Source organism: Neodiprion virginianus, chromosome 4 (genome assembly GCF_021901495.1).
Source record: "Neodiprion virginianus isolate iyNeoVirg1 chromosome 4, iyNeoVirg1.1, whole genome shotgun sequence".
Classification (NCBI taxonomy): Eukaryota; Metazoa; Arthropoda; class Insecta; order Hymenoptera; family Diprionidae; genus Neodiprion; species Neodiprion virginianus.
In genome coordinates this window covers 5,359,160-5,374,760 of record NC_060880.1, presented here as the reverse complement: position 1 = coordinate 5,374,760, position 15,601 = coordinate 5,359,160, and the positions used below count along the sequence as shown (strand labels likewise).

General features: G+C 39.8%; 1 protein-coding gene across 2 annotated transcripts in view; it reads right to left on the bottom strand.

Annotated features, from left to right (window-relative positions):
* The window catches only part of LOC124302350 (transmembrane protein 132C), a 206,579-nt gene that overhangs the window by 30,404 nt on the left and 160,574 nt on the right, over positions 1-15,601 (bottom strand). For both annotated transcript variants that reach the window (XM_046758461.1, XM_046758462.1), the window contains exon 4: positions 6,617-6,848. In XM_046758461.1, coding sequence (XP_046614417.1) covers positions 6,617-6,848 — 232 coding nt within the window. The remainder of the gene's footprint in view (positions 1-6,616; positions 6,849-15,601) is intronic.

Sequence of the window (15,601 nt, the reverse complement as noted above, 5' to 3'; positions counted from 1 at the left end):
ATTGTTGACGAAAACATTGAACGTGAAGGAATGTAAGGGGCGCGGGGAAGATGGATACAGGAAGAAAAAGAGAGGAAAAATAAAAGGAAGATGAATAAAATAAAACGAACAAACACACACGTACCTGGGAATTGGGGAATGAGAATAAATAGATCAAGATGTTTCATCCCGTATTTCCGTTCAACCAGTCCGACAACTTTCAAATTTTATTCCACACGACGCCGCTGCGACTGCTTATACGACGTGATCGTCACGGGACCATATAGACTGTGAAACAAGTCTCATCAATTGCGTATAACGCATCATTCAACGGAACGTTAAATCGAAATGCGAGTTTACTGCGTCCATCTAGCGATTAGTTTCTCAAACGCGTAAAACCCGGCGATTGAGTGTCCAGCTGGAGCCGCCTAGAAGGACATCTAGGAGACAGTCTTCGAATCGAGGAAACGGGAGAGTCCGTTTCGCTTTAGCGCGATCACTTTGAAAGAGGCACCACCGCGACTGGATGCTTAATTTCATTAATTAACCCGACGCCTCCGTGGCGAACCGCGACGCAAAGGAGAGCATCCTTTAATTTAGCTTGCAGACGACAGCGAGATGACTCGTCTAATTAACTTTCTGACGTCCAACCACCGCCGAACTAATGCGAAAAAGGGAAAGTCGAGGAAAAAGGTAGGGGGGAAGGGCAAAAAAAAAAAAAAGAGTAAACTAAAAACAAAAACCGCGAACCTCCCCACGCAGAGTGTAGGTATCGCCCTCAAAGTATTGATTGGTTTACGAGCGGTTACTTTTGGAATCCGCGCGGCACAAGACGAGAAGGAAGGGTCGGATTATTGGAAAATGCTTTATGAAACGCGTGAGCTGAATTCTCCCAGCGCGTGCCTCTTGCCATAGTGGAAAACCCTGCGTACCAACCCCTGTTGTATATATACGCCATTTCTGTCTGGGAAAAACGCAAACACCACAGTCACGTGTACATCGTCGGTCATAAATCGTCCCGATGTAGGTGTGCTGCTTTATCTTTGCGTATATTTCGGTTTTAGAAGTGAAAACCGAAAACCGAGAACAACTCGGTGATCGAGGGATGAAGCGGAAGGGAAAGAGAGAAGAAAAAGGAGGATTACAGACATCGTTGCATAAATGTTTTTTTTTTTTCTTTTTTTTTTTTTTGGTCAAGTCTGTACCAATATCGTTTTGAAACTCTGACCGATCAGATATACGAGTTGACGGTGCAGTGAGTACACATATTGTACGCGAACGACACGAGGATTTTATTATTATATCGATTAGGATAGAACCGTATACGTATACGATATCAAAATTCACCTTCTGAATGGGGGATATTGTTTTTTTTTTTTACTTTTGAAGAAAAGACACCGCTCTTTATGGGGAAAATATATACTTTCTTTGAACCGGCGATGAGGAAAGACGGTCAGTCAATTCATTCGACAAACTTCCACGATGATCTCGTAGAGGGCTCGATGAAAATGATGAGCAAGAAAGATTACCACGTCTCGTTTAATTTGAACTTACGGTTCCACCGGAAATAAATTGATTTTCAATGTTTTACCGTCAAACGTATACTTTTTTCTAAATAAACGATTATATTTTTCCTAGCTAGTATATTTATTTAGAAAAAAAAAAAAAATGTATAAATATTTTTGTTTTTCAGAATTCGTTTTTTCCTATTTTCCTATCAAAACTTCTTCATTTGGCTCCCAAGTCGTATCAATTTCAGATTTGTCACTCGGCCGCTTTCGAGATCATCGCGAAAGTTTGTCGGACAGACCCTTTTCACTGTGATGAAAAGTATCGCGAAAAAACAGTTTTTCCGGCTTGATTTAATTGGATACCGAGAATAACCTTAAAAAAACATGGAAAATATAATTGATTTCCATTCGAGCCGGTAGAATTTTCGGTTCAATGGTGTGATTCCGCGATCCGATCAATGCTTCGACAAAAGGATTGAAATCCCGTAGAAAAAGTCGAAACAAAAGTGAACACCCAGGTCCGAGTTGGTCGGATACTGCAGAGGCATCATTGAACGGACCGCGTTTACCAGCTCGCAGTTTTCTACGATCGTTAATTCCACTCGCGGATTAAACGATGCGGAATGACGTTCGTGATGGGCTTTGGACTCGGGCTCGGGCTTTTTACGAACCGGCTGGATGCTTCGCTGGCTTCGTCAGCATCCGCACCCAAAATTCTCTCCATCTCTATAAACATACTCGAGCAGAGTGTTGGCACAATTTTTATCCATTTTTCTGTCCTTTTCTTTCTATCACTCTTCAACTTCGCCAGGACGTCGGTATTTCAAAAGTCAATGTCCAACTTATCTGGATTGCGATATATTATAAAAAAAACGTTCGATTTTTCGACCGGCGCAATGAAAAAACTGCTTGGCTCTGGTCTAAAAAGGAGCCTCAAAAAAAGATTGAACATACAGGAAAAAAAAGTGAAAAATCATTTTGCAAAAACAAAAAAAAAAAAAAAAAAAAAAAATGCGTCATGGCCCAGATAGATTATTCAAAGCGCATTACAAAGAAATGCTGATGCAGAAGGATCACAACAAAGACTTTACATTTTCATATTTACAATATTACCTCTTTTATATTTTACAAAGAAATGCATTATCTCATTTTTTGCGATCAGCTTTTATATCAGCATTTCTATGTAATACGCTTTAGATCATCGTTTTCAGCCGTGAGGAATGTTTTTTTAAAACACAAAAGAGATAATACACGTTAAAGGGGGGCTAATATAGATTTTTCACTCTTTTAGAAAGATCGTTTTTGCCCACCCGAAAACTGGTGCTGCAGTGTTCGGTATTTTTAAGGCTTATTTATCGATCAGAATAATGTATCTTTTGCATTCACTCGTAGCAGAATTGATTTGTTTTTTTACGTGAAGCGCTCTAATGTAGTCAATATCCCCCCCGTGACTTTTAAACCTTCAGGTTTACGAACGAGAACAAAAATTTCAAAAATAGCTAGAAACGGAGCAGAAACATCGGGAGAGTTATCGGGAAAAATAAATAAATAAATTTTTTCAATGTCGTTGTCCAGGTTCACACAGGTCCTAATTCCTCGGGACTAACAACAAATCCTCCCGCAGCAGCGTCGCAGTATCGATCATGTAAAGCCCAAGGGTGTTATACGTACTGGGAAATGTTTTTTTTTTCTTTTTTCTTTTCTTTTTTTTTTTGGGCGGGGGGAGGGGGAATTTTTTTTTTATTCTTCATCCCCCTTTCGTCTCACCTTCCGTTTTTTTTTTTTTTTTTTATGTCAACCGTACGACGCGCGCAGGGCGAAGAAGAATTATTTGAACCCCCGCGTTCGGTGAGCCAAAGCAGGTGAACAGAAGCTGAGGCATCACGCAAAAGGTCCTGCAGCGGTGGGTGTCGGTCCGCTAGAATAAATCTGAAGTCCGTTCCTCTTTTTCCACCTTCTACAATCTCCCTCCCTCAATCCCATATCCTTGCGGCAAGGAAGAGAAGAAAAAAAAAAAAAACTTTTTTCTTCTGCTACGTTTCACGCCCTGCACGAACGAGGGCTGATGTATGTATAAATCTTATACCTTGAGGTTTTTTTTTTTTTTTTTTATTGGGACGTTAACAACCCGAAGATCGATTCTTTGGAGTGTCAAAAAAAAAAAAAAAGAAAAAAAAAAAAATCCTAGGCAAAACTGTCGCATACGGTTGGCGAATAAACTTTCCGCCATTCGTAGAAGGCGGCTGATGAACCATTATTTATTATATAGAAAAAACAATTGGTTGTTCAATCTGAAGAGAAAATGTGTTTAAGGTGAGCAAAGTTTTGCTCGTCTTCCTAACAAAGTGAAAGGAACAACATTTTTCGATGAAAAAAAAAAAGGAATATTAACAAGAAATTCAATTGATTAGAAGCAAAACATATTTTAGGTACAGAAAAGTAGATTATCCGGTAAGAAATACTTTTGTCGTAATGTGTATTGCGGTTAACGAGTCGTATTGGTGAAACAAAAAACCGATCTATTAACGTTGAACGCGAAGAAGGAGAAATATCTAAGATATCGTTCGAAATTCGATATAAGAATTCGTCCAACTGTACATCGGTACAAAAGTTTATTATTGCTATCAAGAAATATTATTAAATTTGTAAAGAAAATGTAAACTCCCGAGTATAGAGGGAAAAAAATGTAATACAGATTTAACATCTATTGTGGCGAATACGTGGATAGCACTTTTTTCGAGTCAAATCAACATCAATTGTGGTAGACCTTACTACTCGTTTTGTAACTCTTGTTATCGGTTATGTAAATCTTGCCACAATTGCTGTAGATTTAACTCCAAAAAAGTGCTGCTGTTCATACATTCACCACATGAGATGTAAGATATGAAATATTTTTCTTTCCGTGTAGGAACTCGAAAAGCAACGAAACAACAAAGAAGAGCGGAAGGACTTTTTCACAGTTATTACCATCATCATCATCATCATCATCATCATCATCATTATTATTATTATTATTATTGTTGTTGTTGCTGTTATTATTATAATATCAGTCTTCTACTCCGAGTTTGGAATTTCTGAAATCCGTATTAGCAGACAGAATTTCGGGGCTTCGCGGACGCGATCAACTTTTTCTTACCACGCAAAGGGGAAAACAAGAGGATATTTCATTGTTTATTTATTTATTTTTTTTTGGGCCACCCCGATACGCACACATACTCACCCATATAATACTATATCGACTGCGAAACAGCGGTTAGATGTTGGGACCTATAAAAATGGATGTCAAATCATCTGTAAGGGGAGAGAAGAGCTTCGACCCCCCCCCCCCCCACCCCGAAAAAGCTTCGTATACATACATACATATATGTATACAATATACGTATATATTATGTAGGAATAAGATCGAAGTTCGAGATAGTGCAGCAGCCAAAGCCTGACTAAGTTCCCCTTGGGTATTCGGAAACTCGTTTCAGTTGAGCCTGCAGGATATTTCGGGTTCCCATCCCGCAACCCAAGCCCCCCCCCCCCCCTTTTGTCATCGACGTGGGAGAATTTTTTGTCCTTTCTTCGCTCTTGCTTTCATTTTTTGTTTTTTTTAACTTTTCTTTCCCCCTCTTTCTTTGGGTGGTTTTTTTTTTTTTTGATTGTTTTGTTTTTTTGAAAATTCATTTATTTATTTATTTCTCGCCGCAAAGGGAGTGAAATCTGCACAGACGCTCGATAAACACCGGCTTCCGGATAAGCGAACGGTAGATTCAGGATTTTCGCAACGCGTATTCAGCTCTTTTTATTATCTCCTCGCTTTTGTTCGATTCGCCAATTGTACCTTTAAATGGGGTGAAATCCCCCTCCCTTCCACCGAGAGTTTGTCTTCGATTTTCACCCGAGTTTCGTTTGTCGATTACCGTATATATGTATACGCTGTTCTTGTATTTTTAGTCACGCACGCTGCGCAAAAGTCGATCTCTTCGAAATGATTTGGTATTGCAGAGAAAAAAAATTATGCTTCAATTGTACCTAAGTAAAAATACGAAGGTTTTTGTTCGAAAACTGCGAACATCTTCAAACGTTTTCGATTAAAATCTAACGAGTGTAGTTTCAATCTTGTAATAAGATTGTTTCGCGTGTACAAAATTTTGGTAAGAATTCATGTTACCTGTTATTTGTTCTGAAGCGTACCGTAAGTATATTTTTAGTTCAATTAGTTTCCGCCTCACAGCTTGCGTCATTTTGATAAACGAGCAATTTCAATGAACCTCGATGCGAATGTGTCGCGTTGTTCTCAAAGTTTGAAGTTTCAAATTCTTACCCTCCAGATCTGCACTTGACTCGTTTTACTTTTTTAAATAAATTTCCGCTCAATAAATATCGGAGAACAGCGACGAGAGATTGCAGGACCAACCACAGCCACTGAGCTTACAGTGAGCTTGCAGCCGCTGCCACGATGTAGTCATTATACAGAAATCGTAAATATACGTGGACGAGTTATTACGGGTCTCGTTGTTGAGGTGAAGGCGCGGTTAGCTGGTGCTGAAACGAGTTACCCTATTGTAGTCCATCCCTTCGCCCTTATTTTTCTTCTTATCATCGCGCAGAATTGCGAGATGTTACAAAATTTCGTACAACCCTTGGTGAAAGTAATTTCTACGCCAAGGTACAATAAAAAAAATTCCGTTCGTTGAAAATTCTAGGCAATATACGAAAATCGTTGAAGATCGTAGTATTTTTCAAAGAAAATTACGAGTTTCTACGAAAAATTATAAGAATCTAAAATTATCTATAAAATATAATTATTATTTTCGATAACGGGTAAAACAGATTTTTTTTTCCTGGCATGAGAGAAAAAAAAAAATAATACCGGTTTCTACAAAAATTATGAAAGTCCAAAATTTTCTATGAAAAATAACGGCAAATTCGGTCCCGGACAACACGAATTTATTTTTCTCGTATTATTCTAAGAATTTCGTTGAAAAGTGCAACTTTTTATAAACTCCATTAATTTTGATAAAAGAGTGGGAATTTTGCGGAAAAAATTTCGATGATCGATAATTTTAGATTTCAATTTAGAGCGATAAGATAACTGATAATTTGGATAGGCAGATGTGAGGCGTGATCGATTACCTTACCTTAGATATTGGCAAAACCGCCTGGATATCGTCCTTCTGGATTTCGAGACGAGCCTGGAGTTTCCTTCGATCGATATTGTGGTGGTGCTGGCTTGACCCAGACGGGGATCCGTCCTCATCTTCTCCCTCGAGCTCGTATCGCACGCTCCAGACAACTCGACCCCCGTCTCTGCTGCCCCCGGCCCCCTCCTCGCTCGCCTCGAGGAGCATGGTTAGGATCTCCTCTGCCGACCTGAAAGAGGAGAGTCGAAATTTGAGGGGCGGATTAACGTCGATGCTCGATTTGATTGAACGCGGAAGGAAAGGGGTGAAACAACGAGTTCGGAAGGGTGGTTGAAAAGAAAAACGGAACAATTTTTAGCAATCTTCTTACGAGACGATCGTAAGTTGAGTAATTGAAAAATGACAAGTTGTACATAAGTTGAAAATACCGGCATCGAGATGAAAGAACGCTTACAGATATCGACGGTCCGTTTCAAATCGTTTAAAAACGCGGAAAAGGTCTACAAGTATTCGTATTAGGGTGGTTCGAAAAAGGTTTTCACACGATTTTAATTCGTGTTCTAATGACGATAATAACTACGCTTTGTTACAGATATTTGGAAAGCTTGAACGATGAGCTTCAAGGATTTGTAAGTGAGTTTAAAAAAATATTGAACAGTTTACGAGTAAATTAATATTAAAATAGCGACGTGTCAGACTTGACCTAGAGAGCTCATCTTTTGGGAGGATTTTTTTCTGTTTGAAACACTGACATTTGAAAGGGTGTGAGTGAAAAAAAAGTGGCTTTTTTTTCTATCGAACCACCCTCATACATATAAATAGAATAAAATAAGCCTGGATTTGTGTAAAGTAGATTCTTAACGCATTTTCGAATCGATTTGATTATGCGAAATATCGATGTCTAACCTTTTCTTCATCCTTTCAGTACTTCCTATTTTTGTATTTCTACTTGCTTGCTTGATCTTCGCAGCTTACAAATTTAATTACACCCACATATTTCTGAGAATCACTTTGTCGTCAAAGTGCATATTGAATTTCTCCCTTATTAGTCTTTCCAGCGAGGTGAAAATGCTGCATTACAGTTCTAGTCGGCAGACTCGCGTTAATCAGCTTTGTTAAATCTCTGCTTACAATAAGCTCTCCGACCGCAGGGAGGGTAAAATGACTATATTTCCAATCCCAGAGCTGCACGCGTAGTGCAGGGTTGGTTTTGAATAAGGTTCGAGGCCATGGAGCTCAAGTGATTCAATTTCACCGTGGAAAATTGAAAAATAGTGTTGCAGAGAGCGAGAAGAGGAGGGTGCGGAGAAAGAATGAAGGAAAAAATTCAATGAAACGAAACGGAGGAATAACACTGCACGATTAATATGTACCGATCATGGGAATTGAAATTTCCCTCGACGCGTTAAGATTATTCAGGTGATTTCAAAGTCCGCGTGCAGATATCAATTTCTCATTATTTTTCAATAAAAATCGAATAAGTTATGGATAAAAATAAAAATTTCTAGTCATTGGTATGGAATTAAAACGAGCCTCCTCGCTGTAACATGAAAATATAGTACACGTGTCATCCAGCGTATCTTTTTGTATTACGCTCACTCGTGATTTTTATTTTCTTGCACCTATTGGGAAAATTCGACGAGGATGCAATTAGAAAATTATTTCAACCGTTACTGTAGCCATTCCAGACTAGAATTTTCTCTAGTAACTATGAGAAACGGGATGGGGTTGAAGTTCCGAATTTGAAAAGTTGCGAAAGCGCATAATTGCGAATTATTTGGCGGTGAAATTTGAAGTAAAGAAATCAAACATTGTCGTAAGCTCGACGGCTCAAAGTTCCGAAATGCTAGATTCCGTAAAATTCAAGTTACAATAGAGCAAAATTCCGTAAAAATAGAATATACTCACATGGCGTAGTTTACTCAACGAGTGGGTGTAAAAAATCATCGTAAACCGAAAATCAGAATGAACGTAGGAATATCGAAAATCCAAAACAAAGAAAGATGAAACTGGTGAAATTACACCGAGCCAGAAATTCACAGTTCCGAAAATCTTCGACCATTTGAAATTTCTATGCTTGAAATTTTGAAATTTTCTCATTTTCTCTTAAATTCGGAATTTCAACCACCGAACCGTTTCTCGGTGCAGTTAAACCGCGCACCAATAATCCGTGTATCGAGAGAAACTGTTTAGTCTATCCACGCGGACATAGTGGCGAGGGATGAGAGTAGGATAAATCGGATCAGTCAATTAGACAGAGCAGTAAACTTGATAAACACGGGGGTGAAAAATCCCCGCATTTACGGGGAACGATACTCTCGTTATAAGGGACGCGGTTGCGTTTTTCTCTGTTGCCTTGAGCAGTTTACGCGTCCCCGGGTTTCAGGGGCTCGCCAAAAAAAAATATCATATCGAGTAATTTCTTGCACGACCGGAACCGGGGATTTAAATTGAAACGGCATGACGTAGCGCCTCGCATTAAGGCCGCCGACTGCCCGCTGCGAGCCAGAAAAGAGTTTCGGGGGTAGGATAGATGAGAATATAACGTCGCCTTCGATTTTTTACGGACGAATGAAATGGCTGCGGGAGAGACCCACTTTGTTTCGATTTCCCAGCACCCCCGAAAACCCTCTCGAAAGAAGAAAAGGATCTCTCAAAGCCCGTAATGTCCATCTTTTTTTTTTTTTCAAGATCGATAGAAAAGTGGCAAAATTAGGGAGGAACGGTGTTTAAATATTTCAAAATTCCAATTCGCATAAATAGTCAAGTAAGTTGCAGTTTGTCTCTTCCGAATGTTTCGACGGGACAAAATTCCATTCCGGATATATAATGTAATCTGTTTCTTTTTCGCTCTCTCTCTCTTCCAGTTTTCAACCACGTTTTCAAATAACGTGTGAGAATTCTAGGTTTGTATCGTGTATTGAAGTACAAAATCGTCTGGAACAAAATCCGAGGACTGGATCGTGAAAATGTCTTTTTATGAAACGATAGTTGAGAAAAAATTACAAAAAAAACAAAGAAACAAAAAAAAAAAAGCTAAGATTTAAACAGTTTCTTGCAACGAAACGGTACGATAGTAATAAAAATTTCATTAAATCATATCATCGAAATGATGATTCGCAGGTTTATTCGGCAAAATTGTTTCTACTGTTTATTTTTTCTTCTCTATCTTTTTCTCGCAATTTGCAAATTGAAGAAAATGCAGTCACGCGGTTCAGAAGGAAAACCTGATATACACGCCCACGTATGAAAATGGGCGAGCTAACGGCAGCCGGCCGAAGCTTTCAGAATTACGTAATAAAGTAGCGTATACTCGTTTTGAGAATTTGAAATTTAAAACAGATTCGGAAGGATATTCGCCATCGTCTTCGTCGTTGTCAGGGGAAAAAGTTAGGAGACAAGAAAGAGGAAGAGATACTGTTACGTAAATATATGTATAACGAAAGCGGTGGACTGTTATGAGGAAAAATGTGGTATAAAAAACACATATCCAGAGATAGAGAGAGAGAGAGAGTGAGAGAGAGAAAGGGAGGCTCGCAGTATCGGGGAAAAATACCTTTCGTATTTTATGGAACGGAGAATTCGAACCGTTTTCCGATTTGTCTCCGTTTTGACTCAGGGATCGCTTTCAACTACCGTCACTCACGCTTTTATCTCACGCAACATTCACACACATTTCGCGAAATTTTTGCGAACCTGTAACAGGCCTCCGGGTGTTTGTCTCGGTTCGACGTGCCACGAATATACGCAGTGTACCATGCTTGGGAAAATGAGGCTAATAGGAGCGGGGAAAAGTAAATGAAAAAGCAAAAACATTGCGCGCGTGAAAGGTCGGAGAGAATAAAATACACGCGAGATGATTTTTTTAACTTTTTCGAATAGTTTCATGTAGAACTGAGGAGAGGTTTACTGTGATACGATTTTTACTTTTACTGGCTAATACTTAAATTTAACGATTCGGAAATTACTGAGATTTACATGTTTTCACAGAATCTATAAAAAAAAGTAATTCGTATCAAAAGCCGTTACACATATGTTACCAAAACTTTTACGTCAATTCCAAAAGCCTTTTTACGCAACTTACTAAATCGAACGAACTTAATATTAATAGATTTTTAACCATTTTGTGAGGATTTAGAATGATACATCGATAACTGGAAAGTTTTTGTTTATAATTTCAGTAGCCTCTAGTTTTATGTAATTAAACAGATTTTCGCAGATTATAAATATGATAATTTGTTAAATTCCCTATGCATGATTTCCTCCAAGGTGGCCAAAAATTTTTGAGAATAAAATTCCATGACATTTCCAGGTTTTCGAGGACCTAGAACCAAGTTTTCTTTGAAATTTTCCCAATTCTAGTAAGCTACTAGAACGTAAATCGTTTAACTCATTAACTCTATGTTCGGTTGAAATTCAACTTAAATTGAAGAAAAATATGATGTACAAAAAAGTCAGTTTAAACCAACTTGTTTTCTCGGCGAAAAAAGGAAACCTGTTACCTCAAAAAAATCGTTTCTAATTTCCCTAATATAAAACTGATATTTTGGGTTTTTTCCATGAACAAATAAAAAATCCGTGTGCAATTCCAGGTTTTCCATAGACCCTTGTAAATTCCCCGACATTTCTAGGTTTTCCGGATTTTCCAGGCGTCTGGCCACCCTGTTTAATCTACCTATACATATAATTATTTTTGCGATGTTTAATACCGGTACAAAAAACGGGATCGCATGTGCGGCTACGCAGTTCGTTCCATAGAAAAGGTAGAAGAGTACAAAAGAACTGCGTTTGCCGCAGTAGAGGAAGTGAAAGTAGGGTCAGACGGTGCGGTAGCGAAGGCCGGGTGAAAATAGTCGCAATTCCAAATTGAACGCCATATTCGCCATTCTTTTGTTCCAATTTCTTTTTTTCCTTTTCCTTTAAATTTTCCTCGCTCTCCTTCCCGCCCTTCTCGCTCTCTCTCTCTCTTCGTTTTTTTTTTATCGCGATCAGCCTCACGCGGAAAAACGGTACGGCGACAAAAACAATGAAAATTGGTGCCTTTCGGTCCATTGTCGGTTCGTTTGAAAAGCACTCACGCGACAAAAACAAGTGGAAAAAAGAAAGGTGCCGGATCTGACGTCTGTTGGCGTATCCTGCTGTTGGTCAGCTAAAAGTCGCTCTTATCCCTAGGGAATAAATAGTCTGGACAGTTGGAGAGGACGATAAGACGGTTTTTCCTCAACGGGAGCAACACGAAACGCCTTTCAGGGCTTAAGAATCGAGGCGAGCGACTCGTTTCGGGATTTATCTGGTGGGAAATTCGAACAACGAATTACCAAGCCACTAAATAACCAGAAAAAAAAAGAATGATCAACGAAGGGTCGATAATTAGAGATCGAAAATGATTCAGGCACACTGTTAATCGGTCTAAATTCGGATGAAAATTTGATCGTAATGACCAAAATTTGGTCGTGGTAAGGAAATTTCAGGATTAATATGCGATATCAGATCTACAAAGTGAAAACAGTTTGTAAAGATTGAAATATGATTGTTCAATTGTTGTAACTGAAAGAATTATCGTTTGATTGTAATTGTATTGCGCGTCTCTTCCTCGAGATCAACTGGTAGTGCCCCTACTTCATACCGATGTCGCCACATATTTCATAGTTATATATCGAAAAAATCGGCCCTGCACCTTTGTTTCCTAGATCTAGTCATTCTTCTTTTTTGTGCCGACAAGCCACAATCAAAAAATAATAAATAAAATAATAAAGTACACAAAAAACATTAAAAATGTTCCGGAACCGGAGCAGAAGTACAGATTCGGGAAAAGAAAACGACGGAGGACTTCTGGAAAAACGAATAAAACGATTGGAACGAAAATTGGCGAAGAAAAAGTCGAAAAAGAAACGGCGTCGCAGGCACGCCTCGTCGTCATCGTCCGACTCGCGCTCGCCACGAGATTATAACCTCGGAAAGAGAAGACGCGGCTATGAATCCCCGACGAGAAATTGGGAAACTGACAGTTTTTCACGAAATAATATGGAAAATGGTAAGCTGTTTCCCCGCTGTCCTCGAAATCCCCATGAATGGGAGAGGAAAAGGGAAATATTTTGCAGGCTAGGTCGTCTTACCCGTCAAGCGTGATCATTTCGCTGTAGCGATTTAGGCACTCTGCAAGGGCTGTAGCCCTTAGAGAGGAGTTGTAACTCATGCCCAACAAATTGGAAAATCCAAAACAATGCCACTCGTAAGGTTTCAACCAATCGAGGAAGCTGTAGCGATGGCAAAAATGTATAAATATATATATGTATATATATATTTACACGAACATTATTGAAACGAAGCCGCAACTGTGATGTATCACATAGAAAATATTCCTCATTCATGTATACAGGTCGGGCCTCAGGTTTACAAGCCGACGATACAGCGACCGGGGAAGTACCCGTCGTCGAACCACAGGGAGACGCGAGACGCGCTGAAGACGTCGATCCCACAACTACGAGAGCTGAGACACCACCGAACCCAGGAGTCGATGAGTCAGGGGGCCTGGCAGAAAACGTCCTCAAAGCTATGGGGAAACGGATTGCCACAGACAGGGTCCTGGGACCGGAACTTACAAAACCTATCGCAGTGCGATGGGAGGAAATATTCAAACAAGGTCTGCCACCAGAGCTAAAGACGTCAATCATCGAAAAATACCCTCCGCCAAGCAACTGCATGTTCATTGATCCGCCAAAAGTGAATCCCGAGCTAAAAGCGGCCTCAACGGAGGCGGTCGTAAAACGAGATAACCGCATCATCTCAAAACAAGAGAGGATTGCAGCATGCCTTTCCGCTCAAGGAAAAGCTTTGGCAACAATCATAAAAAGGGATAACGATGCCGACCTTGCATTAATAGAATCGATCAGCGACACGGCGAGACTTCTCGCAGATCTTCAACGCGAAGAAACCGCAGTAAGAAAAAGTCTTATCTTAGCGCCGTTAAAAATATCGGTGAAGGACGCACTGCAAAATTCAACAACAGACGAATGGCTATGCGGAAAGGATCTCGAAGATCGGTTGCGGTCAGCCAAAAACTTGGAACGGTCACTTAATGAGCTAAAACCTGCAACAAAAAATCAAACACCAAAGAACTCAAAAAACTTCAAGACCCCGCCGCGTTACCAAGCGCAAAAAACACAATCGGGAACGACCGGGGGGCAGAAATACACAGGATTTCAAGCGCAGAAGAAATACCCATCCCAGCGAACACAGCCGAGCCAATCACACCACAAACCGTATCAGCGAAGAGACAACAACTCTCAGAACCGACGTCGGTAAACCTTGTAGGTATCACGGCAGGTAGATTACAATTTTTCTTAAAAAATTGGCGAGCAATAACGTCGGATCAAAAGATCCTTTCATGGGTCGAGGGATACAAAATACCGTTTTCAGTAACAGTCGAACAAAACAGGGTACCTATCGAACCCGCGCGGTCCCCCTCAGAAAAACAAGAAACCTTAAAACTAATAGACGATCTGCTCAAAAAAGGAGCCATCGCTAAATGTAATCCGGCAAAAAAAAAATCAATTCATCTCAAACATTTTTCTACGACCGAAACCCGACGGTTCGAAGCGGTTGATTATAAATTTGAAGGAACTGAACACTTTCGTCATAACGGAACATTTCAAAATGGAAGACCGGAAAACAGCTCTTAGACTCATAAGCCCTCAGTGCTTTATGGCCACTTTGGACCTTAAAGACGCGTATTACCTGATTCCACTCGCGAAAACACACAGAAAATACATACGGTTCCAGTTAGATCAACAATATTTTGAATTTACATGTTTGCCGTTCGGCCTTAGCGTCGCTCCGTTGGTTTTTACGAAAATAATGAAACCAGTAATTTCGCATCTGAGGAAAAGAGGATATTTATCCGTGATATATCTCGATGACTTTTTACTTTTTGGAGACACGTACACCACGTGCCAAGATAACGTCAGAGAGACTTGCAAACTCCTGAAAAAACTAGGATTCATTATAAACGAAAATAAAAGTCAAATCACACCGTCCCAACGTTGCAAATTTTAAGGGTTTTATTTTGATTCCATACGATGGACTGTAGAATTAACAAAAGAGAAAAAAGAAAGTATCAAAGAAAAAAGCGCACAGTTGAAAATTCGAGATTCCGTAAAAATTCGGGAATTCGCACAATTCCTCGGTACTTTAGTGTCAGCGTGCTTTGCGGTCAACTACGGCTGGGGCCATACTAAAGCTTTTGAGCGAGCAAAATACTTAGCCCTCAGATCCAACGGGGGAAAATATGAGGGATACATGAAGGTACCGGAAACTCTTTCGCCGGATCTCACCTGGTGGGAATCAAAGATTGAATCCTCAATAAACCCAATTCGAGATTCGAATTTTACTCTTAAGATCTTTTCGGACGCCTCGCTATCGGGATGGGGAGTATTTTGCAAAGGCGAAAGATCTCACGGACACTGGAATGAGAACGAGCGTCTGTCCCATATAAATTACCTCGAGTTATTGGCAGCCTTTTTTGGCCTCAAATGCTTCGCGAAAAACTTAGAAAACCGTCAGATACTCCTTAGAATAGACAATACAACCGCGATCTCGTACATCAATCGAGAAGGAGGAATTCAATACCCCCACTTAAATAAAGTAACAAGAGATATCTGGGATTGGTGCGAAAATAAAAACATATGGGTATTTGCGTCTTATATAAGTTCAAAAATGAACGTAGAAGCGGATGTAGAATCCCGCAGATTGGAACCGGAAACCGAATTCGAACTAAAAAACACAACTTTTCGAACGATTGTTGAAAAATTCGGGATGCCTGAGATAGACTTATTTGCAAGTCGAAAAAACGCGAAATGCAAAAAATACATTTCTTGGCGAAGAGACCCTGGGTCTGTAGCGGTAGACGCTTTTACGGTCCCATGGAACCAATATTTCTACGCTTTTCCACCCTTTTCACTAATTTTACGCACACTACAAAAA